At 50.1% G+C, this 23,346-nt stretch overlaps 2 protein-coding genes across 7 annotated transcripts in view; one reads left to right on the plus strand and one right to left on the minus strand.

Moving 5' to 3' along the window:
- CCNK (cyclin K) overlaps positions 1–16,605 on the plus strand; it is a 30,560-nt gene extending 13,955 nt beyond the window's left edge. For all 4 annotated transcript variants that reach the window (XM_055098000.2, XM_034938113.3, XM_055098001.3 and 1 more), the window contains exons 5-12: positions 543–674; positions 5,814–5,919; positions 6,408–6,465; positions 7,257–7,426; positions 7,770–8,035; positions 8,664–8,697; positions 12,165–12,236; positions 15,247–16,605. In XM_055098000.2, coding sequence (XP_054953975.1) covers positions 543–674; positions 5,814–5,919; positions 6,408–6,465; positions 7,257–7,426; positions 7,770–8,035; positions 8,664–8,697; positions 12,165–12,236; positions 15,247–15,872 — 1,464 coding nt within the window. In that variant the 3' untranslated portion in view covers positions 15,873–16,605. The remainder of the gene's footprint in view (positions 1–542; positions 675–5,813; positions 5,920–6,407; positions 6,466–7,256; positions 7,427–7,769; positions 8,036–8,663; positions 8,698–12,164; positions 12,237–15,246) is intronic.
- Positions 16,606–17,124: 519 nt separating this feature from the next.
- The window catches only part of CCDC85C (coiled-coil domain containing 85C), a 93,590-nt gene continuing 87,368 nt past the window's right edge, over positions 17,125–23,346 (minus strand). For 2 of the 3 annotated variants that reach the window (XM_034938117.4, XM_034938116.2), the window contains 3 exons: positions 22,178–22,273; positions 21,272–21,370; positions 17,125–20,419 (listed from right to left, as the gene is read on the minus strand). In XM_034938117.4, coding sequence (XP_034794008.1) covers positions 20,330–20,419; positions 21,272–21,370; positions 22,178–22,273 — 285 coding nt within the window. In that variant the 3' untranslated portion in view covers positions 17,125–20,329. The remainder of the gene's footprint in view (positions 20,420–21,271; positions 21,371–22,177; positions 22,274–23,346) is intronic. The other variant, XM_034938118.2, reaches the window with a different exon arrangement.

Here is a 23,346-nt window from a genome sequence, read left to right on the forward strand (position 1 = left end):
GGCCTCACTTCTTCATACCGCCACCTTGGGAATTAGGTCTCAAGCTATGAATTAGGACATAAACATTCAGACCATAGCAGAAAGAAAAGGAAGCATGGGCAGTGCTGAGATGGATTCCACAGGACTGTGCTAGAAGGAAAAGGAAGCATGGGCAGTGCTGCTGAGATGGATTCCGCGAGACTGTGTTTAGTTGTGCTCTTTCTTTTTCCACGGCAAAGCTTGCTGTTTAGGGAGTTAATTTCAGATTGGAATATGAGAAGAAAATTTATTTATGTGACTCTTTTCCTTTTTGGCATTTTCTTTGTTTACATGACTTTTTTTTTAAGAAAGTTAAATTTTAAATAATTTATGAAGCTAGAGTTTGGGGGATTTATATGTATAAAATTTCCTTCAAGCTTCTAGAGTATCGGAGTGTTTGTGAATGATAAAAAGAAAGGTAGGGGAATGAGGAAGACCCGTTTATTACAAAGGCCAAAATTTATTGTATCTATTTCTATGTGACCTTTGATAACAAAAATCAAGAACTTTTGTTTCCCTTTTAGGTGACAGGAGCCTGTTGCCTCTTTCTGGCTGGGAAAGTAGAAGAAACACCAAAAAAATGTAAAGATATCATCAAAACAGCTCGTAGTTTATTAAATGATGTACAATTTGGCCAGTTTGGAGATGACCCAAAGGTAAGAATGATAATAACTTCCTGCCTTCTGGTCTTGATTCCTCATGGTAGTATTGTACAGTTCCGCATGTTGACAGTGCCTGTAGCCCTTGTGTCTGCCAGTCTCTTGAGTTCCTAAGAGGGCCTTCTGTAGAAGTTACTTGTGATGCTTTTGTAAGAAAGGAGGGAAGATCGTGTAGCCTACACTTACTCAGTGCTTCCTTATGTGCCCAGCAGTATTCTAAGTACTTTGGGGCAGTGGCACATTTCATGGATATGAGCAAAAATCCTCTTAATTGCCATTAGGACTCTGCTTCTTAAGTGCAGTGGTGATGGCAGGGTTACAACTCCAGCTAGCTTCTGGGTCAAACAAAAGTATGTATGCTGTATGTACACATACACATGCCTACATATGCCATGTGTCTTTTGCTTCTCAAGAATGTTGGAAGGTATCAACATTTGCAGCATTTTTATGCACCCAGAGCTTGATACTGGTCACACCAGCCATCCTATCCTTTCCATACAACTCACGCCAGTGTCAGCAAGTGGTGCTCAAATAATTGTACATATTTTGTTGTGTTTTTAAAATACCACTTTTAGGGACCCATGGCAGTGTTCCTCCACTCCCATTCGCATCAAGTTCCCCTTGTTGCAACCTCAGTAACACCTGTTAATTATCCTTCATAACATTTATCACAGTTTGCAATTAAATAGATTTTCAAAAATACTTTAGGCCAAGCCGGGCAGATTGCTTGAGCCCAGGAATTCAAGACCAGCCTAGCCAACATAGCGAAACCCCATCTCTACCATATAAGAATAAACTGGCCAGGCGTGGTGGCTCACGCCTGTAATCCCAGCACTTTGGGAGGCTGAGGCGGGCGGATCACGAGGTCAGGAGATCGAGACCATCCTGGCTAACATGGTGAAACCCCGTCTCTACTAAAAATACAAAAAATTAACCGGGCGTGGTGGTGGGTGCCTGTAGTCCCAGCTACTCGGGAGGTTGAGGCAGGAGAATGGCATGAACCCGGGAGGCGGAGCTTGCAGTGAGCAAGATGGCACCACTACCCTCCAGCCTGGGTGACGGAGCAAAACTCCATCTCAAAAACAAGTAAATAAACTAATATTACTTTAAAAAAAAAAACCTTTATTATTTTTTGCTGGGCATGGTGGCACGCACCTGTAGTCCCATCTACTTGGGAGGCTGAGGCAGGAGAATTGCTTAAGCCTGGGAGGCAGAGGTTGCAGTGAGCCAAGATTGCGCTACTGCACTCCAGCCAGGATGAGAGAGCAAGACTCCCACCTCAAGAAAAAAAAAAAAAATGCTTTTTTTTTTTAGAGCAGTTTTATGTTCACAGCAAAAATGAGTGGAAAGTACAGAGATTTCCCATATACCCCCCACCCCACACATGCACAGCTTCCCCCATTTTCAGCATCCCCCCCACCAAAGTGGTACATTTGCTATGACTGATGAGCCTGCATTGACACATCACCCAGAGTCCAAACTTTACATTAGGGTTCATTCTCAGTGTTGTACATTCTATGGGTTTGGACATACGTATAGTAACATGTAGCCACCATTATAGTATCATGTAGTCTATTTTCATAGCCTTAAAAATTCTCTGTGCTCCACCTGTTTGTCTCCTTCTCCCCACTAACCTCTGGCAACCACTGATATTTTTACTGTCTCTATAGTTTCACCATTTCCAGAATGTCATCGAATTGGAATCATATAGGATGTAGCTTTTTCAGATTGGTCTCTTTCACTTAGTGGTGTGCATTTAGATAGTAGTATCCATTAGATGATTTTTATCAAATTATCACACACATAACTCCCTCCCCTTCTCAGCTGTAAGATGCATGAAAGCAAAGACTATCTGTTTTGTCTAATGCCTCATTCAGTGGCAGGACAGAGTAGGCATTCAGCAAGTACTCGTGGAATAAATGTCAAACTAATGGTCTGAGGAAATTTCTAAATCACGGTTAAAGCTAAAGCGATGAAGTTCAGCCCCATTCATGGTGTTGTTTTTCCTAACTAGCTTGTATTGTCTCACAATAGTTATCTTTTTCTCTGCCAAGCATTATGTATGTATATACAAAATGTATAGTCATTCTCCTCATTGCTTTGAGGAGTTAACAAGGGCCCAGAACACTTTTATACATATTGTGGTTGTGATTAACACTAGTATTTTCTAAGTATTGCCAATGTGGGTAACTCTTTTGAACTTAATTATAAATCCATTAATCTGTTTATAAACATTTGAACCTATTAGGAACTCATATTAACTGTAACCAAAAATGCAGTTTTATAGAAATAATTTCACCGTCAGATAATGTTTTCAATGTGCATGGGTATTTGATTTTTACTGAGTAGTGGGGCCCTGTGTCCTAATGTGATAAGTCTGATTGTAGGAACATGCTGTGGTTCAGTCACACCCCCATCACAGGGGCAGGTGAACCTTGTGGCTGGCAAGCTGTGCTTAAGGATAAGGCATCACACAGATCTGGGACCACAGCAGGGCATGGACTCGTGGCAGCTGCTGGTTTGTGCTATCCCAGGGTGCCTTGGAGAAGCCCCCTTTACTTTTAGCCTTTACCCACTGTACCATGAAGTCAGGAAACCAAGCCCCAGTCCAGGAACAGTGAAAGTAGAAGTTCTGAAGCTCCTGTGCCCCAGAAAATGGGAAAAGAGGGGTCACCATACCAATTAGGTCTGAATGGGGGAGGGGGCTTTGCAACCTGCCCCCTGCCTCTCTATCTCTTGCAGTCTTCCCTGGTCGGAGTCGGGGCCAAAGGAAAACACCTGGAGCTGGGAGCAGTGAAGACATTGGGGAAGATGTTTTCCTCTGCAGAGAGGAGGGCAATTCTTTAGTGGAGGCAGTATAAGTATTTAGGAAAAATAAGATCATGAGTCCCATGGAACATTTTTTGCCTTAATTAGCTTTATTTTAATTGTGTGGCTTTTCTCTGTGGTATTATTCATTTCAGCCTTTGTGTTGGGCACTAGACATGAGGCACGAGGCAGAACAGACATGGTCTCTGCTCTCATGGACTCTGCAGTTGAGTGGCAGGATAAATTTTAATCAAATTAGTATATAACTATTTGATGATGAGTTGTGGTGTCCGCTGTAAAAGGTCATTTAAGGTGCTGTGATAGCATTCCACCCAGGGACCCAGGCAAGTCCCCCGGATAAATAGGGGCTGAGGGAAGGCGTTCCTGAGGAATGATGTTTGCTCAAAGACCTATAATGACCCCATTAATTGAATATTTGGAAGACAGAGGGAGGGCAGGCCCTGGGCTATCCTGTAACAGTATGTGGGCTACAGCCTGCAAGCCAATTGGTACACTTGGTAAAAAGAATTGTTTCTAAATTTAGAGGAAGTGTTGAAGCTTCTGGGAAGCAGGTGGTGACAATGGCATTCAAAGAAAAAAATTGTTTTGTTTTTTTTTTTGAGATGGAGTCTCACTCTTGTTACTCAGGCTGGAGTGCAATGGCACAGTCTCAGCTCACTGCAGCCTCTGCCGCCCGGGCTCAAGCGATTCTCCTGCCTCAGCTTCCCAAGTAGGGGACTACAGGCGCCTGCCACCATGATTGGCTAATTTTTATATTTTTGGTAGAGGTGGGGTTTCAGCGTGTTGGCCAGGCTGGTCTTGAACTCCTGACCTCAAGTGATCTGCCCGCCTCGGCCTCCCAAAGTGCTGGGATTACAGGCATGAGCCACCATGTCCGGCCCAGTTTTTTTTACACTGTGTGAAAGTTTCTAAGATTTTTAAAAACTTTCATGAGAATATGCTTGGGAAACTAAGATTGAAAAACCTTAGTCTTGCCATGTAATTTGGAATAATAAATAATTATAGAATCATCTCTGTATCCTATAAAATAATACTATGCTTCTAAATGAAGAGACCTGTGGGTCTCTGCACCTGTTGATGAGATTTACAGTCCTCTACAACGCCCTGTCTTTGATGCCAAACAAGGAATTCTCTCAAATTGTCCTCCCCGCACACAGTGTCTTGGTTGTGGTTTATGTTGTCTTTAAGCAGTAGGTACAGTCGGCTGTACAGGGGCTGAGTTCAAGACATTAGTTAGAGAGTATCATCAAAGAGGACATTCCATTAACGATAGCAACAGTAAAATATCCAAGGTTAAACCTTGTGGAAACCTCGTCAGTGGGGTGGAAAGGACTTTAAAACAACTAAAGGACTGAAAAGATATTAATAAATTTTTGGAAGGAAATTTCAATATGGTTGAAAATCTCCATTCTCCCTAATTATTCTATAAATCCTCTGAGTTTCCAATGAGAATATTAATAGCATGTATGTTTTCTGTAATGATACTAAGTAAAATGGTTACTAAAATTTGAGTGAGGGGGACATGCAGAACCCAGAAACTGTTTGAAAAAGAGAAGTAATACTGGAGCTATTGTATCCCACCCAAATCCCTTTGATCCTGGTCCAGGAGTAGACAGGCAGATCAGTGAACAGAAAAGATAGTGTGTGTGTAGGCAGACATACACACGTAGTTTAGGAGGTGATTTAGGTAGCATTTTAAATAAAATTGGAAATGATCATTTATTCAGTAAGTGTTGTTGGGATGATTTATTTCAAATAAATGAAAGATTTAAACACAAAATTGATTTGCCCCCATTTGCACATAATACACTATATGTGTACATGAGTATATATACACACACATACACACACACTGGTACAATTTATCTCTGAGTTTTCATGAGGCTGGCTATCATAAACTCTTTCTTGCTTAAAATGTTTTCAATGAAAATTCCTAAAAGATTGCATTTTTAAAATTTGAGGTCTTGAAAGAAATTACAATTTAGTCAAATTATCAATAACGTAAAGATCTGTTTTGTAAAGGGAGACTCATGTATGTATTGAAAATAATAATATTTTTAAGGATCTTTTGTTTTCAGTATTTTTTTTTACATTAAACCTCTGCTTTGTCTTCGTGTTTGAGATCTTTTCAGAATTTATCAGTGTCTCTGAGCATGTTAAAAGTCTGAGTGGGAGAGAAAGGAAGGAAAAGCAGTTGCTAAAATATAACTTGAAGAGAGAATAAATAGACAGGAAAGCTCACTTTTGTAATGCTGCTTGAGACCTGCAATTGTAATTACTATCCTAACATTTGTGATTGATTTTTAGGAGGAAGTAATGGTTCTGGAGAGAATCTTACTGCAGACCATCAAGTTTGATTTACAGGTAGAACATCCATACCAGTTCCTACTAAAATATGCAAAGCAACTCAAAGGTAAGAAGAAAGTTTTCAGAAGAATTTTTTCATTCTGAAATCAAGTCTTTATAATTTGATGACACTCAAATTATGCTTCTCAAAAGAGGAAAACAAAGTTTGATGTGTAAAATACCAAGGACATGGCTTGTTCAGTCAATTCAGTATTGCAGCTATTAATGCTGTTTCCTTTTATGTATAAACAGGCTCTGTCATCCAGTTGCCAAGTGATAGGAGAGGCAGGAAAATGAGTCAGAATTTTTTTAATGGACTAATAAACTTAGCCTTGGAGCCAGGTTTTCCATACATGGTGGTTCAGCGTAGGTCATGAGGAGGAAGAAGGGGTAGGACGTGGACCCACATCATTCATCCTTGTTTCCCACGCAAAAGCTCTTTGCTGTGTATTTGAGTGGTGCTGAACACGTGGTAGGTTTTTAATAAATACTTGATGCTGCCTGTGAATTTTTTTTTCTATTGCTATTAATTTACCTTTTTGTCCCCATTTCTAGGTGATAAAAACAAAATTCAAAAGTTGGTTCAAATGGCATGGACATTTGTAAATGACAGGTATACATGTTCAAATGTTGATTAATTATAGTATTTTAAAATAGGCAGAGACTTTATGGACCATTTCATCTAAACCCCTCATTTTGTGTCAGAAGAAACTGACTTGCCCTGGCTTGAGGAGCCAGTTAATGGCAAAGCTGGGGCTGACGTCCAGGTCATCTGCTTCCCGGCAGAGGGTTTCCTTCTGCCCTGCCGTGTCATGGTGGTGTGAGGTGCTGAAATTTTATCACCAGTCTGAAACATAAGTCCAAAACAATACACTGGAGAATTTTGAAAACTAATTACTTAGAGCCCATTTGGTTCTGCAAAAATATACTTCCTGGTATAGTTTTAGAGCCTTAACACTCTTTTGAGAGGCCAGGGATCTAATGAGGGGCTGTGGTGGGAAACAGAATGCCTGTGAATGGAGTTGCTGCCAGCCCCATCCCACTGCAGTCAGTGAAGCTTCTCTTACATTTGACTTCCCCCATAAGATTTCATTTGAAGAAACAGTTGAGTGGCTAGGATTTCAACAGTTTAAATAACATAAGTCATTTTCATTGGTGTAGCAATTTTTGGATGTGCTAGAATTCTTCTGATTCTTTAAGGAATAGAGAATTACTAACTATGGTTAAAGTAACTTAGTTGGGTACCTTTAGAAGAGTAAAGACTTGAGTTTATTTATTTATAGTACTTTAATTAAATTTAGGGGAGAATAAGCAAATTAATGGTTAGTTATGGCATCTCCATGCACTGGTTTAATCATAAATATTAGATCATATTATCTAACCTTTTTTTTCTTGTTGAACTAGTCTCTGCACCACCTTGTCACTGCAGTGGGAACCAGAGATCATAGCAGTAGCAGTGATGTATCTCGCAGGACGTTTGTGCAAATTTGAAATACAAGAATGGACCTCCAAACCCATGTATAGGAGATGGTGGGAGCAGTTTGTTCAAGATGTCCCCGTCGACGTTTTGGAAGGTACCAGGCATGCTTAAGCGTTCTCGTGAGGGTGTTCCATGTTGAGATGATTCTTCCATGTGTACCCTGAGTCCCAAGAATGGATTTTCCCAGATAGACATATGTGAGCAATATTTCAGAAGCATCGTTAATTAAATTATCTAATAGTTTCCACTTTGTCCAAACACATACTTTTGGTGAACTAAAAATACACACCAGTGTTGCACACAACGAAGATGGGGTGAGTTGTAAATGTGATTCATGCTTAGGTCCTCGTAGGGGTATCATAACTGATTCTTTATCCAGGTAAAATTTTATTTAAAATACCAATTTGTGTAAAATGTAATTGTTGGCTATCATTTAGACATCTGCCACCAAATCCTGGATCTTTACTCACAAGGAAAACAACAGATGCCTCATCACACCCCCCATCAGCTGCAACAGCCCCCGTCTCTTCAGCCTACACCACAAGTGCCGCAAGTACAGCAGTCACAGCCGTCTCAAAGCTCCGAACCATCCCAGCCCCAGCAGAAGGACCCCCAGCAACCAGCCCAGCAGCAGCAGCCAGCCCAACAGCCCAAGAAACCCTCTCCGCAGCCCAGTTCTCCCCGACAGGTTAAGCGAGCCGTGGTGAGTGGGCTAAAGCAGGCCCTGGGTAGAGCAGGCTTTCCAAGTGGCAGCAACACCTGAGCACTGTTCCCATTTCTAAGCGAGCACAGGGAACACCGGAAGCAGGGGGTGTTCACCGAAACTCGCAGTCCGACTGCTTGTCGGTGGGGAGCCTGAAAACAAAGGTGCTCCAAGGACAGGCTGCCTCTGAGAACCAGGAGGGGGCTCTCTGCCCGGCTCCAGCCCTGCTGCCTGTTTCATCCCTGCCAGGGTTCTGAAGCCTGTCAGGGTGTCGTTGCCGTGTCCTAGCAGTGTCGTTGTGCATGCTGCTTCTGTGCAGCTGCCTGACCCCAAACAGTGGACCGTTTCCTGCACCCAAGTGGTCCTGAAACTTAGTGTTTACTCAGAACTCACCATTCAGGAAAGCTAGTCATTCTGTCTTATTTGGTAAATGGAAAGAGGAAGGGAGCAGAAATGATGATCTGGTAGGTGCCGTGGTTTGCCCTGAAAGTTCAGGCTAGAAATAATTTTTGTCCGAGGCTGTTCACAGTGACTGCCGTCGCTGATTCTGGTGGTACCTGGATAATCCATTTTTTTCTCATCATACTCAGGATCCCAGTTAACAATTGTGTATTTTCTTTTGTAACAGGTTGTTTCTCCCAAAGAAGAGAACAAAGCAGCAGGTAATTTCCTGTTCTGATGTTTTTTTAGTTTTATGTGTTTATATGCAAAACTTTAAATTCTTAGCCAACATTGTTTCTTTTCAGATCTAAATTGGCCTTAAATCTTAACTTTAGAGCTCATACAAAACTTTTCCATCAGCATTGTCTTTCTATTCATCCCCTGATCATAGATTTTAAAATTGTGCTCTTACAAAGCTATCAGTACAGAAAACATTACTGGCAATAAAAATGTACTCAGTAACATATATAAAAGTATAATTATGGCTGTAGGAGAACTGTTGCTGCAATTTTATTTTTAGAGATTATTTACCCCCATCACAGCAGCAGGAGTCCTCTCCCAAGCACCAACCCACAGCAGATGGGGTGGGCAGTAGGGGGTGGTGTGCTGCCCGGACAGCCCCGGCCCGGCCCAGCCCAGCTGCCCATGCAGGCAAGGCCTCTTTTAAACACACTTGGGTTGAGGTGCTGTCACATGTCTAGAACCCAAAGTTAGTTCATGTCAATATTGGAAATAAACAGAAGGAGTGAGCAAAATTGGAACAATTGCAAAACAGAAAGTTAGAAATGTTTTGTCACAGGGTCAGTCCACCTATCATACTGAACTCTTTGAAGGCACAGACCCTATTGGCTCATTTGTCTTTCTTTGTTACTTGGTTCTTAGTTCCAGTAGGTTCCTGGTTCTTAGAACCATGTTCTCGGTTCTTAGTTCCATTCATTAAACTGCTGTGAAATCTTCCAGTTATGATAGAGCTACCTTTTTTTTTTTTTTTTCCCCCAGTATATTTGAGGGAATGATGAGTTCAGTACAGGTGAATTTTTTTTTATTTTATTTTATTTTTTTTTTTTTGAGACAGAGTTTCACTCTTGTTGCCCAGGCTGGAGTGCAGCGGTGCAATCTTAACTCACCACAACCTCCGCCTCCTGGGTTCAAGCAATTCTCCTGCCTCAGCCTCCCGAGTAGCTGGGATTACAGGCATGCACCACCAGGCCTGGCTAATTTTGTATTTTTAGTAGAGACGGGGTTTCTCCATGTTGGTCAGGCAGGTGTCAAACTCCCGACCTCAGGTGATCTGCTCGCCCCAGCCTCCCAAAGTGCTGCGATTACAGGCATGAGCCACCGTGCCCAGCCTACAGGTGAATTTTTTAATTAGCTTCAAATTGACCGACATTAAATGTTAGACACAAGAACGGGCTACACTCCATGCCACATGAAATGCAATTGAGTTGACGTGCAGGTCTGTCAGAGGCAGGAAACAAACTATATACGACCTTGAAGGAAGAGTTGCATTTGAGCAGCAAGAGCAGAGGGGGAGGATGGAGCAGTAAGTTGGAAGTACGCAAGTGAGCAAAGGAATTGACAATCAGGGGAAATGGAGAGGAGTCTTTCTGGAATGTGATGAATTGAAAGGCAATAGCTTCTGATAGGATCTAAAATGTGGGTTAGGACCAGATCAGAGAGTTTACCTGGAGGACTGTGAGTTTGGCAGAGGCAAGGGAAGCCATTGGAGATTTAGCAGGGGAATGGCAGAGTCTAAATTCATTTGAGAACGAGTCCCCTGGCAGCAGTAAATAGGGCAAGTGGTTAGGAATGGGGAGAATCTTGCTGGCACTCATGGGAAACATGGTGAAACATGGTGGCCTCAGCATGCTGGCTGCGGGGCAGGAAGGGCAGATCCGGAGGAAGCTTTATAGAGGAACTCAGCTGCACTGTGCCATGCCGAAGGCTGCTGGCTGCAGAGGGCTGCAAGCACTCGAAATGTGACCGGGTCAAATTCTGAAGCACTGACAATGCAAAATACACAGAGATTTCCAAGAAAGGAGAACGTAAGACATCTCATTAGTAAAGCTTTATATTGGTTACATGTTGAAATAAAATTTTCGATCTATCAGGTTAAATAAATTTTTATCCTTTTTCCTTTTATTTCCAGAGTCTTGCTCTGTTAACGCAGGCTGGAGTGCTCCTTTTTCTTGTTAAAGTGGTTCCTGGCACACTTGCAATCCCAGCACTTTGGGAGGCCAAGGCATGCTTTGAGCCCAGGAGTTCCAGGCCAGACTGGGCCACATAGGGTGACCCCATCACTACACAAAACTTAAAAATCAGCTCGGCGTGGTGGCGCCACACCTATGGTCCCAGCTACTTGGGAGACTCAGGCAGCAAGATCACTTGAGCCTGGTTGGTTGAAGCTGCAGTGAGCCATGATTACACTACTACACTCCAGCCTGGGTGACAGAGCGAGACCCTGTCTCAAAAAATAAAATGGCTCCTGGAAAGTTTAAAATTGTAGATATGTGGCTCTCAGTTATGTTGCTGTTGGACAGCCCTGATGTAGATAGCTTTAGCTAACTATTAACAGCTGTGGAAAAAGGCAGGAGGTGGGTCCCTGAGGTGAGAGTAATAGCAGTTATAGGATACAGAGGCAAAAGGTAGAGTGTGAGGTGCTGATTGGTGGGTCTAGGGATGGGCCATGGTTTTGGTGGCAAGATGGACGCTAGAAATGTAGGTTTGTAGTTGTCCACTTAGAGAGGGGCTTTGGACTCTGAGGAAGAGGGTGAAGAGAGAGGAAGTCCCTGGAACTTAAATTGAGCCTGTATTTGAGATGGAGGAAATCCAGAGAAAGAGGCCAGTGATGGCAGAGGAGACTCAGATCTGAGTGGTGTACAAGCCAGAAGAAAGTACATTTCAGGAAGAAAAAGCCTCAGCATGCAAACAGAAAAATAGGGTTCTTTTTCAGTTGTGATGTGCACGCTGCCTTCTTAAACGGATGAGATTGGACTTCCCTTGGGCTGCCTTGGAGACCTAGTGCTGTCATTGTGGATTCTGGCTGCGTGCCGCTGCCTGACCCCGGAAGGGTGGGCTGTTTCCTCCACCTCAAGGGGTCCTGACTGCTGGGCTTTTGTGAGCGGCACATTCTTCCTGCCATCAGTGTGTCAACCTCCAGAGCTCTGCTGACTCCAGTTAATGTGCTGCTTCTGACATGCTGCCAACTGGAAGTCAGTATTTGGGAGAGAGAGAATAAACTATGTCTAAGAATGAAAAGATAGAGATTCTCTTGTGGAACCCTCAGGGGACTCAGTGACATGATGTTGCTACTCTGGACCTTTCTTTGTGTCCTCTGTACCAGGGAGGACTCCAGATAGGTCATACATGCTCATGAAGACGTTGCTCTGCTGGTCTCACATGGTTGGAAGGACTTGAGTGAAGTGGCCAGCAAGGAAACTTAGGTAGACATGGAAAATGGGCTGCCTGTGGGAAGCTCGCAGGTCTTTTGGAGGGAGGTGGCATTTAATTTGTTAACAGGATTCATGCATAATGGTTCAGCTGAAACCTTCCTCAAGTTCCCTTAAAGCCTTGGTCATCTCTGTTGTTTTTTCTCCCAAAGAAATCTCTGCCAGTACATTTTTCTTTATGACATGCTTATTCATGTGAAGAATTATGAGTGGTTTTCTAATCTGCTTTTTCTCTGTAGAACCACCACCACCTAAAATCCCCAAAATTGAGACCACTCATCCACCGTTGCCTCCAGCCCACCCACCTCCAGGTAAGCATCTGCTGAAGCAGCTTGGCCAGCTGTGCACATCGCCTCTGAATGTTGGACGCAGCAGGTCCTGGGAACTTAGAAAAGGGAGACTGTGGGGCCCAGATTGACAAATGTCAGCCACAGGCAGGAATCTTTGCAAAATTGTTCTTGGGCTGGGCACAATGGCTTGTGTTTTTGATCCCAGCACTTTGGGAGGCGGAGGCAGGAGAATCACCTGACCCCAGGAGTTCGAGGTCAGCCTGGGCAACAAAGTGAGACCCTGTCTAAAAAATTAGCCAGGTGTGGTAGCACACGCCTGTAGTCCCAACTACTTAGGAGTCTGAGATGGGAAGATCATTTGAGCCCTGGGCAGTCAAGGCTGCAGTGAGCTATGATTGCACCACTGTACTCCAGCCTGGGTGAGAGGGAGACCGTGTCTCAAAGTTCTGATTTTGACCAGGTATTTTGAGAATGTTGTAAATTGTTAAGTATATCTGAATATTTTCCGACCTCTCACATCCAGAAATGCTAAACTACACATTGTATTAGAATCCGTTTTAGGAAAGAAAGCCAAACCCCGCCTTCTGAGATAGAGGCAGGGTTACTGTGGCTACTAGGCTCCGGCCGCCCCCACACCTGCTTCCTATTGGCAGTGTGTCGTCTTAGTGCATTCTGAAGAATAAGCAGTTGTACAGAGAGTAAATGAAAGAGTGAAAAGTTCTCAACAAGTAGTACATGGTAAGCTGGAAAGCCTCTCTGATACCGCTGGCAGTAGAGGAGAAAAGCTGTAAAGTAGATGGCATTCTTTACCTGTGGCACCATTTCAGAAGGTGATGCGCTAGAGAAGGCCAGAGTGACCTGTGCTTGCTCTCCAAAAGGTGGTCGATACTCCGGAGGCTTCCAAGCCTCTGTCAGCAGCTCCTCCAGCCTGCTACACTCACTGTTGGTCGGTGCACGTGGCTCACACTGGGGCTGACAGCACTGTGTGCCCGTAACAGATGTGCCACAGATTACATTTCTGTTCCTACTCAATCATGATAGTGTTTGTGCTTTGGGAGAACAGAGGCGTCATTTTCCACTTTGGGGCCAAATCCCAAAACCCCCAATTCAATATGAACCTTACTTAAATGCCTGTGGTTGCTCATGAAGCATTTATGGAGCACCTCCTTGCCAAGTGCAGTTCCCCTGGTCCGAGCCTGGGGCTGTGCCTTCACTGAGGAGATGGGTGGTTTATCTGGGGAGCCTGGGGCAGCCACAGGGGTGCTGCTGCCTCCAGGGCACTGAGTAGCTGCTGTGGAGGCCTCAGAGCTCTGCTCCCTCCCCCATTACAGATAGCCAGGAGTAGGCCTGGGACTTGAGTGGGACCTGGGTGCCAGATACACTGCCAGGAGGCCATGGCTGAAGAGAGCAGGGCCTGGGAGGCGCAGTAAAGCTGGGCCGTGAGGAAGGGAGGGAAGTATGCTTCCTGGGAGGCCCTAGGCCATGGGAAGAGGCATTCAGGTCAGCAGTGATGTTTAGGGAGCAGTTTGGTGGCAGTGTGTGGCACTTGGTCAGGAGCAAGTGTACAGAGAGGGAATGGGGTGCCCAGGAGAGACCCCCACTTGCTGTTCCAGCTCAGTCACACAGCACAAGGGCAGGCGCACTGGTGACTTGAAGATTCAGGCTACAGGGTCGAGTGTTGGAAAAGTTGATTTCTGCAAGGTGGAGGAGCAGGCCTGTGGGCCCAGGTGGCTGTGGAGTGACACACAGGAGGCATTGAAGGGTGTCAGCACTTTTCTGCACCTCTTTTTCAGTCAGCTTCTAGAACCACAGGGCATCTGGCCCTGACCTGGAGCCAAAGCCAGTTATCTAAGGCCAGGCACATATGACCTTCCTACCCGGTAGGCTGGCGGGGTGCTGATGTGGCACACCAGTGGCACACCTGTTACCGACCTGATGAAATCCTGCTTATGCTCGCTTTGGCAAGATCAAACGGGTTGTGTGCCAGTGGCCACGTCTACCCAACCAGGATGTCGTGCTGTGCCTTGCCTAACCCAAGTGCCTGGGGAACCAGAAGCATCTTCATGGCTTTGTCCTCTCTATGTTCTCTGGAACCAGAAATGTTGCTCCTGTGGTCTGTCTCCTGGGCTGCCTTGGGAAAGGACACTCATTCTGTGTGTTTGGCTACCTGTGGTGGGGTGTTGCGATGTCATTTTCCAGTGGTCTGACGGTGACCCGGGATCACAGGCCAAAACATGTTAAATAAGGCTTTGGCAGAAGGGGGCGTGAGGGCTCATGGGTTGGGAGGCGCTGTGGGAGGGGCCTGAGGCTGGTTCTGAGCAAGAGTATCTTGGGCGTGCTCAACACCTAGTGCTGCCTGTCCCTGCTGCACACGCAGCACACACACATGCAGCACGCACAGACATGCAGCACGCACGCAGCACGCACACGCACACACATGCACACACTCCTCTCAAGGAGGCTGCTATCTGAGAGCACACAGTGGGGTTTGATGTAGCCTCTCTTGACTAGAATAGAACCTGAATTGCTGCTTCGATAGGTACACCGGGAATGTCAGAGACTTGTACAGAATTGTTTTAAGTGCCATCACATTCATTTGACTAACTCTGAGGTTTTCTGCAAAATGCCACTGCTGCAGACAGGAGTTCAGTGTGGCCCTGACCCCTGGGGTCAGTTTCTGAAGGCAGAAAAACAGAGGAGCCCCCACACGTTTTGCACTAGGAAGAGGGGGCTGGGGCCAGGGCACAAGGGGGCTTCGGGTGCTGCCGAGACTGCCTGTAGGTGGTGTGGTCAGGGCTGAGGGAGGGAAAACCCCAGGTCGTCGCAGACAGGGTGGAGGGCCTTTTTGACAGATGGTGGGGAGACATCTGGTGGCATCAGGACATGGGGCATGGGCCCATGCGTTGGGCCACAGAGGAGGCGGGCAGCTGCTCCCTGCTCCTCTGTAAAGATGGCCCTGAAGGGCCAGGAGGCACTGAAAAAGCAACCATTGCTGGCGGAGGCCGGGCACTGATGCGTCTCTCTCCTGCAGACCGGAAGCCTCCCCTCGCTGCTGCCTTAGGTGAGGCTGAGCCGCCGGGCCCTGTGGATGCCACTGACCTCCCCAAAGTCCAGATTCCCCCTCCGGCCCACCCGGCCCCTGTGCACCAGCCACCGCCGCTGCCACACCGGCCCCCACCCCCGCCCCCCTCCAGCTACATGACCGGGATGTCCACCACCAGCTCCTACATGTCTGGAGAGGGCTACCAGAGCCTGCAGTCCATGATGAAGACCGAGGGACCCTCCTACGGTGCCCTGCCCCCCGCCTACGGCCCACCTGCACACCTGCCCTACCACCCCCATGTCTACCCGCCCAACCCGCCCCCGCCACCTGTGCCTCCTCCCCCAGCCTCCTTCCCCCCACCTGCCATCCCACCCCCTACTCCTGGCTACCCCCCACCCCCACCCACCTACAACCCCAACTTCCCACCCCCACCCCCACGCCTCCCGCCTACCCACGCAGTCCCCCCTCATCCTCCTCCAGGGTTGGGCCTGCCGCCAGCCAGCTACCCACCTCCTGCCGTCCCCCCTGGAGGACAGCCTCCTGTGCCCCCGCCCATTCCCCCACCCGGCATGCCTCCAGTTGGGGGGCTGGGGCGGGCAGCCTGGATGAGATAACGTGAGCCTTTTTTCCCTCTTTGTTTTTTTAACAAGATTTTCTAATCGACTTGCAGAGTAGTTGAAGTGGGTAAGCAGCAGGGTACCTTGTATAATGCGCGACAGTTGCAGTATGGGAAGAATGGACCGGGCCCCTGGGATAAAATCAGAGTGGTCCTCACACCTAGAGGACGGGGACAACCAGCTTTCAGAGTAGCCTCATCAGTGCCCTTGCAGTCTGACTGTGTACACTTGGTTCAGCTAATGTCTGAGAGTCCTGCACTGGGTTACTTTATACTAGTGAGGACGTTAACCAGCCATATTGGCTCAATAAATAGCTTCGGTAAGGAGTTAATTTTCTTCTAGAAATCAGTGCCTATTTTTCCTGGAAACTCAATTTTAAATAGTCCAATTCCATCTGAAGCCAACCTGTTGTCATTTTCATTCGGTGACATTCTCTCCCATGACACCCAGAAGGGGCAGAAGAACCACATTTTTCATTTATAGATGTTTGCATCCTTTGTATTAAAATTATTTTGAAGGGGTTGCCTCATTGGATGGCTTTTTTTTTTTCCTCCAGGGAGAAGGGGAGAAATGTACTTGGAAAGTAATGTATGTTTACATCTCTTTGCAAATTCCTGTACGTAGAGATATATTTTTTAAGTGTGAATGTAACAACATACTGTGAATTCCATCTTGGTTACAAATGAGACTCCTTCAGTCAGTTATCCAAATAAAAGCAGTTCTGAAACTATCCCTTTCTTTGTTATGGGTGGAAGGTGGGGCTCCAGGCCTTCGCAGTCCGTGGCTTATAAAACGTGCAGAGGCCCTCCTTCCAGACCCTGGGGACGCGGGAGAGGCCTGGCTGCAGCTCACAGCAGCCACAGCCAACCCCACTGCCTCCCAAGGCACTCTGGGTGGATCCGCACAGCTGCCTGCCAAGCCAGCCTGCCCCCATCCTGTGCCTGCCTTGGTTTCCTTTGGAGGACCTGGTTGAGTTCCAAACCAGTTTGAAACTTTGAAGCCTTGCTGCGTAGAACACACACAGGAACCCGGGGCTTGGATTTGAAACCCTTTCCACTTCTGGCCTGTGATGAGACAGAGGCAGCTGGAGGAGCAGCGGCCTCACTGTCCACCTTGAGGGGCCACGGCTCTGTCTGTGGAAGGGGCCCCCGACTAAGCCCCCATCTGCGGTGCTTGAGGGGCCTTGGCCCTGTCTCTGCCTGCTGACCCTGCCACCCACGACAGAAACAAGCACTGAGCACCCAGCCAGGAGGCTCACAAAGAGGCCTTTATTTATCTAGCTCAAAGTAGACACTATCACAATCTTGTTTGTTACTCCTTTTACTAAAATAGTTCAAATCAATGTTTTTACCACACTATCAAAAAGTTCTATTTCTTCTTGTCTCCCCACGTCAGAGTGGTTGAATAGAAGGTAGAAACAGGCCGGGAGTCCACGGGCTCCCAGCTCTAAACGGCGCCAGGGCAGGAAGGGGTGGCTCCGGGTCTCACTGTGGCACCTTCTACAGAAAATAGACGTAGCTGCCGGGCCCGGGGACAGAAACCAGACGTTCCAGTCCATCTCCAAAAAGCAGCACAAATACTTTGCCCCACAGTATGAAAAATATACACCTCTACCGCTCTGCAGTCATGCATTTAGTTTTAAGAAAAAAAAAATCAGTAGTATGTATCTTGTTTCCTCAAGTTTCAAGAAAAAAAAAATGAAAGGTCACTTTTTTCTCTTTAAACACTGATGTGTAGCTAGTAACTTGGATAAAACGGTGCCACCCTACAAAATGTGCTCAGCATGTTCTGAGGCCAGGATGGGCTTGGCCGCCTGGGCTGGGGCGAAAGGAGACCTCCATCTGTCACAGTGGAAACTGAAGCCGAGTGCCAGTGCCGCGTCCGACTTCAAGATCAAGAGTCAGAGCCTTTGAAATGGAAAGGGGGCATCTGAAAGGGCACCCCCACTGGGGGCTTTCAGAGCTAAGGCTCCAGAAGGAAGGGGTCGCCCTGCTAGTGACAGAGCTGGGAGTCACCCTGAGCTACAGCACGCCCAGATTTCCCCTGTGGGAAGCCCCATCTGACCCTCTACAGCCCACGGCTCTGCAACTGCCACCTGTACTCAGGTACATGGCGTCGCTGCTGCTGGCTTTTAAAATTAGCTATTAGTTTGAGATGTGACTGTCGCCGACAGGGTTCCGTCCTAGAAAGCCATCCCAGTGCCGTGTTGGCTCAGGGGTCACCAGCTTTGTGCTGCCTCCGTAACAGCAGGAGGGTTCTCAAAGCAATGTTCCACTGATCCCTGGATGCCACTGCAGCATTAAAGACAGGGTCAGTCCCCTTGAGGGGAAAGGTGGCTTCAAGGCTGTTCTCTGGGCCTGTTTGCAGGAGATCCGCAGGTACCAGGAGCCCGTACTTATTGCTTATTTCAGTGGTGGCCAAGCCAACCTGACCCAAACATGATGCACACGGGCTCCCAGACTTGGCTGCCACTCAAAATGGACCCACACCCCTTGGGCTACTCTGCGGTTCTTTGGACTGCAAGACCCAGAGGGGCCTCTGCTCAGCTGCCCACTCGGGCAAGAATCACTGAGTACCATGAGCAGCAGGTGTTCACCCAACTTCACGTGTACACCCCTAGTGACCGGGAGCGCACCACCTGACTGGGCGACACTCCTTCCCAAAGAGCCTCCTGGCAACACCCACGGCAGGAGCGCCACACCATCCCATCACCAGCACCCACTTACCCCCCTGGGGCTAAGATGGGGGGCGTGAGCCTTTCCCCTGAGAGCAAACGGGCAGCAAGAACTGCTCAGAATAGAGCCGCCAGCTAGGGAGAGGGACAGGGCGGCCATCTCCCCCCTCTTGCCTGCATCCCCAGCCTTGGGCCTGCATGAGACCTGCTGGGTAGGAAGACAGCCTCTCTGGGCTCTTCAGATGGGGCTCTGAGCAGCCCCTGGAAGAGCACAGGAGTCTGATGGGGACCTGGTGAGGTCCTGGACTCGAGCTAGGGCTGCTTACAGTGGCATGAGCGGATGTGGGGAAGCGGCCTGTCCCCGCGCTGCAGCTGTGGGATCTCCCCTGTCATGTGCCACACATCACCCCCTCTAGGCCTTACTTTCCTCACACACACAATTTTCTATTGCACTTTACAGTTTATACATGGTCATTTACACTGAAGATCTCACTTGATGCCAGAATCCTGTGAGGAGGGCCTTATGCTGCCCATTTTACTACTGAGGACACGGGCTCCGAGTGGGGAGGCAACTCTCCACCCGCAGCGACTGCAAGGCAGCAGAACTCAGCTCCACCCGGCCCGCCCTCAGCCGTCGGCTGTTGGCTCATGCCTCCTCAGTGAGGACCCCTGCCCTGTGGCGCTGGATGACCTGGAGCCATAAGCATGGCCGAAAAGGAACCTCAGAGACCTGTTTCCACCAAGAGCCCAGTCAGGCTGAGTGAACTGCTAAAGGTCACACCACAAACTAAAGGCAGAACCTGGCCAGACACGCTCCTTCCCAAAAAGAACAGAACTCTCATCTGCAGCCTAGACAGCTCTGTCCACAGGGACCCAAGATGCAGCCAGGCCCTGGGGGAAGTCACAGCCAACCAGAGCCCCAGCTGTGGCCCAGTGCTGCCCATCAGGAAAATCACATGTGGCTCAGCCCAGAAACTCTCCCCAGGCCCTTCCTGTTACTGGCCTGTCATGTAAACCACGAAAAGGGACGTGCCTCAGGCATGGGGCAGGAGGAGCCCAAGAAGGGCATAGCCTGGACAGGGTGGCAGGGGGACATTGCAGAGATTGGGGGGAAGGGGGATGACCTCCAAAAGCAAGGAGCAGCGGGCATTGGGTGGCTGAGCACAGATCCCCAGGTGTGAGGGCACCCTGACCTCCAAGGCTGAGGGTCACAGGAAGGGCCCAGGGCAGCCTCCAGCCAGCCACAGACGTGGTGAGTGGCCTTGTCCACATGCCGGGGACCCAGTGCTTGGGGGGCCTGGGGCCAGGCCACGGCATGTGGGCAAGAAGTGGTGCCACCTGCATCAAGACCCAGGTAGTGGTGGTCTCTGTCCAGTGTGGGTGGCAGCCGGGGAGTAGAGGGTTTGATGAGTGGCCCCTCCATCCCAGGCAGGACACAGGAGCCCGGACAGTTCCCAGGCTGGATCTCAGAAGCAGCCTGCAGCCTCTTGCTCATGGAGCCCAGGGCCCAGAGAGGGAATGAGGCGTCCGGGCCGCTCTGCTGCAGGAACGGTCGCGGCGTCTCGTCTTCCCAGGTTGCTGGTGTATGAGGCGGGAGATGGCGGCTTGGGCCAGTGCATCGGACCCATGGCAGCTGGGCCAGGGCGGGCAGCGTCCTATGTACAGTTCACCACAGAGGAAGAAGACAGGGGCTGGGCTGGAGGTCCTGCCCGGGTCTGGGGCCTGAAACTCCCCCTGGGGACCCCCAGCAGGGCCAGTCCACGTCCACAGAAGAGTGGCCCTACAAAGGCCCCTTGAACTGGTTCCCAGACAGGTGCTGCCGTATGGAGGGCTTGGAGCTGGCTGCATCTCCCAGCTTTCTCCAGACCACCTGTGGAGAGGAGAGAGATGTGAGTGGTGGGACTCACCCGCGTCCACCTGCCGCCTGTGCACATCCGCCGCCTCATCACGGCAGAATCACCCACGTCCTCAGAGCCATGGGGCCAGGAGGGACACGGAGGCCACTGCAGGCCCAGAGACACCCACACCAGGTCTTTGCATGCCACGCTAACTATCGGGCCTGAGCAGGTCACTGCTGGGGTGTGGCTCAGCCTTGCAGCTGTCCAGTGGGGTCCACAGGCCCCACTAGGTGATGCGGGGGAGGGGCTGCACAGTTCAGAGCCTCTCGCCCCCCCTTTAAGCCCTGGGTTCAGACCCTATGAAACTCCTTCCCCGATGGCTCCTGCAAGCACCCCCAAGGAGACCGCCGATGGTGCTCAGCTGGGTCGGGCACGGGGCTCTCCTGGGCAGCCCCAGCCTGGTGGGCTGGAGGGTTCCACCTGGACCTCCTGCTCTGAGCACCATCTGCCCAGCCAGCAGCCACAGGGGGCACCAGCAAGCTGAGAGGCCCGGGGGCCAGCACCCAGGGAACACCTGGGGTGAACAAACCAGTCCCGGGGGGGTGGGGGGCTCAAGCTCTATCCAGAACCCCAGGCACGGCACTCCTGGGGAGGGCGGATCTGCAGACACCAGGGGCCCTCTGGGAAGGGCAGGGGGCAGCGAGATGACAACGGGCTGGGGCTCCTAGCACCTCTGAGGCCTCCCCCCAGCCATCCAAGGTCACCCAGCCTTCACTGAGCATTCGAGAAATGGAGTCCCACATGGGGAAGGGTATGGCCATGCTGGGTGGCCCTGGTTGCACTCCCAGTGCCAAGCCTCTGCCCCCCACCCCTGGAAGCCTCACGTTGCACATCTCGCGAACGATGGCCTTCTCCTTCTCACTCAGGTCCTCCTCACAGCTGTCCTGGAGCTGCCGGTCCAGATTCTCGTGTACCTCCAGGACCTGAAGGGGACGGGTCTTGGGGTCAGGGGCAGAGGCCACCGGCAGACCTCGGGCAAGTCACCTGACCCCTGATCCTCAGCCTCCCCTGCTGCAAACCAAAGCTGAGGACCCTGAGCCGCTGGGCCCCTGGGGACAAGCGTGGAAAAAACTGAGGGGCAGGTTGTCATCTCACCCTGCTGACACTGGATGCCCTACAAGGGAAGCAGCTCATGGCTGGGCCACCTGGGAGGAAGTAGACCGGCTGGGCAAGGAAGACCCTCAGACAGGTGGACTCGCTCCAACCCAGGGCCCGCTGGAGATGAGTGGGCACTCGCCACATGGAGGGGGTGTGAGTAGGCGTGGCCGTGGCCGTGCATGCATGTGGGATGTCATGGGGCACGTACGTAGGAGGAAGGGGGGCATGGGAGTGGGGACTGTGCTCAGGTGTGCACAGCCTGGAGGAACCGGAGCCCATCGGACTCACCAGTCTGCACCTGCAGAGGCTGGGCCTGGCAGACCTGAGGTTAGTTCTAGCCCCACTCCTGCCCCTATCTCTCTGGCCTTAGTGGGGTGCCTGCCCTCCCCGACCCCAGGCCTCAGTCTTGTTAGGTGCAGTAGCTCAGGGATGGCAGACAGGTGACACACTTATGACCGCCACCTCTGAGTTCTGCCTCACAGTGCTCCAGGCAGCCATGGTCACCCAGCCACCCACACACAGATGAAACCTCCCACCCCTGCCACTTGGATACCCCTAGGTGCAAAGGTCCCACAGTCTCACAGTGCACCCAGCATCTGAGGACTTCTGAGGGAGCGGGTAGTGGCCCTCACCTTCATGGCATGCACGACAGCCTCGGGCTTCTGTCCTGCAGGGCTGTAGCCAGCAGAGGGGGGCGAGGGCAGCTCAGGTGCGGGGCAGGCCGGGCCCTGGGGAAGGCAATCACACATCTCAGCTCACCCTGGCTGGCTCCCACAGGAATGACCGGTGGCTCAGACAAGGCCCCCATTCTGAGGGGCCAGGGCCCAGGCAGGAGGAAAAGGGGACCGGGGTGAGGCAGAGGAGGCAGGTGTGAGGATGGAGACCCAAGGAGCCCACAGCCAGTCTGGCCAGTCCCGCCCACCAGGTCTTCTGCAGATGAAATGGTCCCTGATAGCACAGAGGCAAGACGGGCAGTCCAGGGCCCACCCACACCTCTCAAGCTCCCCTACAACACCCCACAGATAAGACCTAGCGTCTGTTTTGCAAGGAAAGTAAGTTCAGCCTAGGGAGGGCAAGAGACCCAGATCACAGCAAGACCAGGAAGGTCTGGACTCAACCCTGGCACCTGACTCCAAACTCCCTTCCCCTGCCCACCCTGGAGCCACCGGTGGGCGAGGCCGGCTTCGCCCTGAGCACTCCCTGGGGCCTGCCTCCCAGCCGCCACCTCCCAGCCCTGCGGGATGAATTGGCTGCCAGGTGCCCAGCTCCCACATCAGGCCTTGGGGAGGGGACGCAGCCTCTGTCAGAAGCTGCGTGTCTAGCCAGGGGCAGGCAGTCCCACCCCCAGCTTCCTGCCTGGAAGGGTCCATGTGGCTGGGAAGCCAGGTGCAGGGCTTCTGCCTCAGGCTGCAGTGGGGACCACAGGGGCCCAACAGAAACCAGCAGGTCACAAGATGCTGGGAGAGGCTTGGGAGGAATTTACAAGTGCCCAGAGCCAGACAGAAAACACCCAGCGGTGCCCTGTGGGCCCTGGAAGCGGGGTTTCCAGGACATCTTCGGGGCTCCCACCTTTGGCAATCCTTGGGCCAACCATGGAAGCTGAGTCTGCCGCCCTCTCTGTAAATGGGGCCCTGATGACGCCTCCCAACGGCCTGGCAAGCTCAGGGAGCTGGGCTGGAATCCCACCCACCCAGGCCTGCATCATGGGGCCACCTAACACTGCAGGGCTGGGCTCTGCGACCCTCAGGACCCGGAACCCCCTGCAGGCCTGGCAGCCAACCCCTGGTGCCCTCCCTGCCCG

This window comes from Pan paniscus, chromosome 15 (genome assembly GCF_029289425.2).
Source record: "Pan paniscus chromosome 15, NHGRI_mPanPan1-v2.0_pri, whole genome shotgun sequence".
In the NCBI taxonomy this organism is placed as follows: Eukaryota; Metazoa; Chordata; class Mammalia; order Primates; family Hominidae; genus Pan; species Pan paniscus.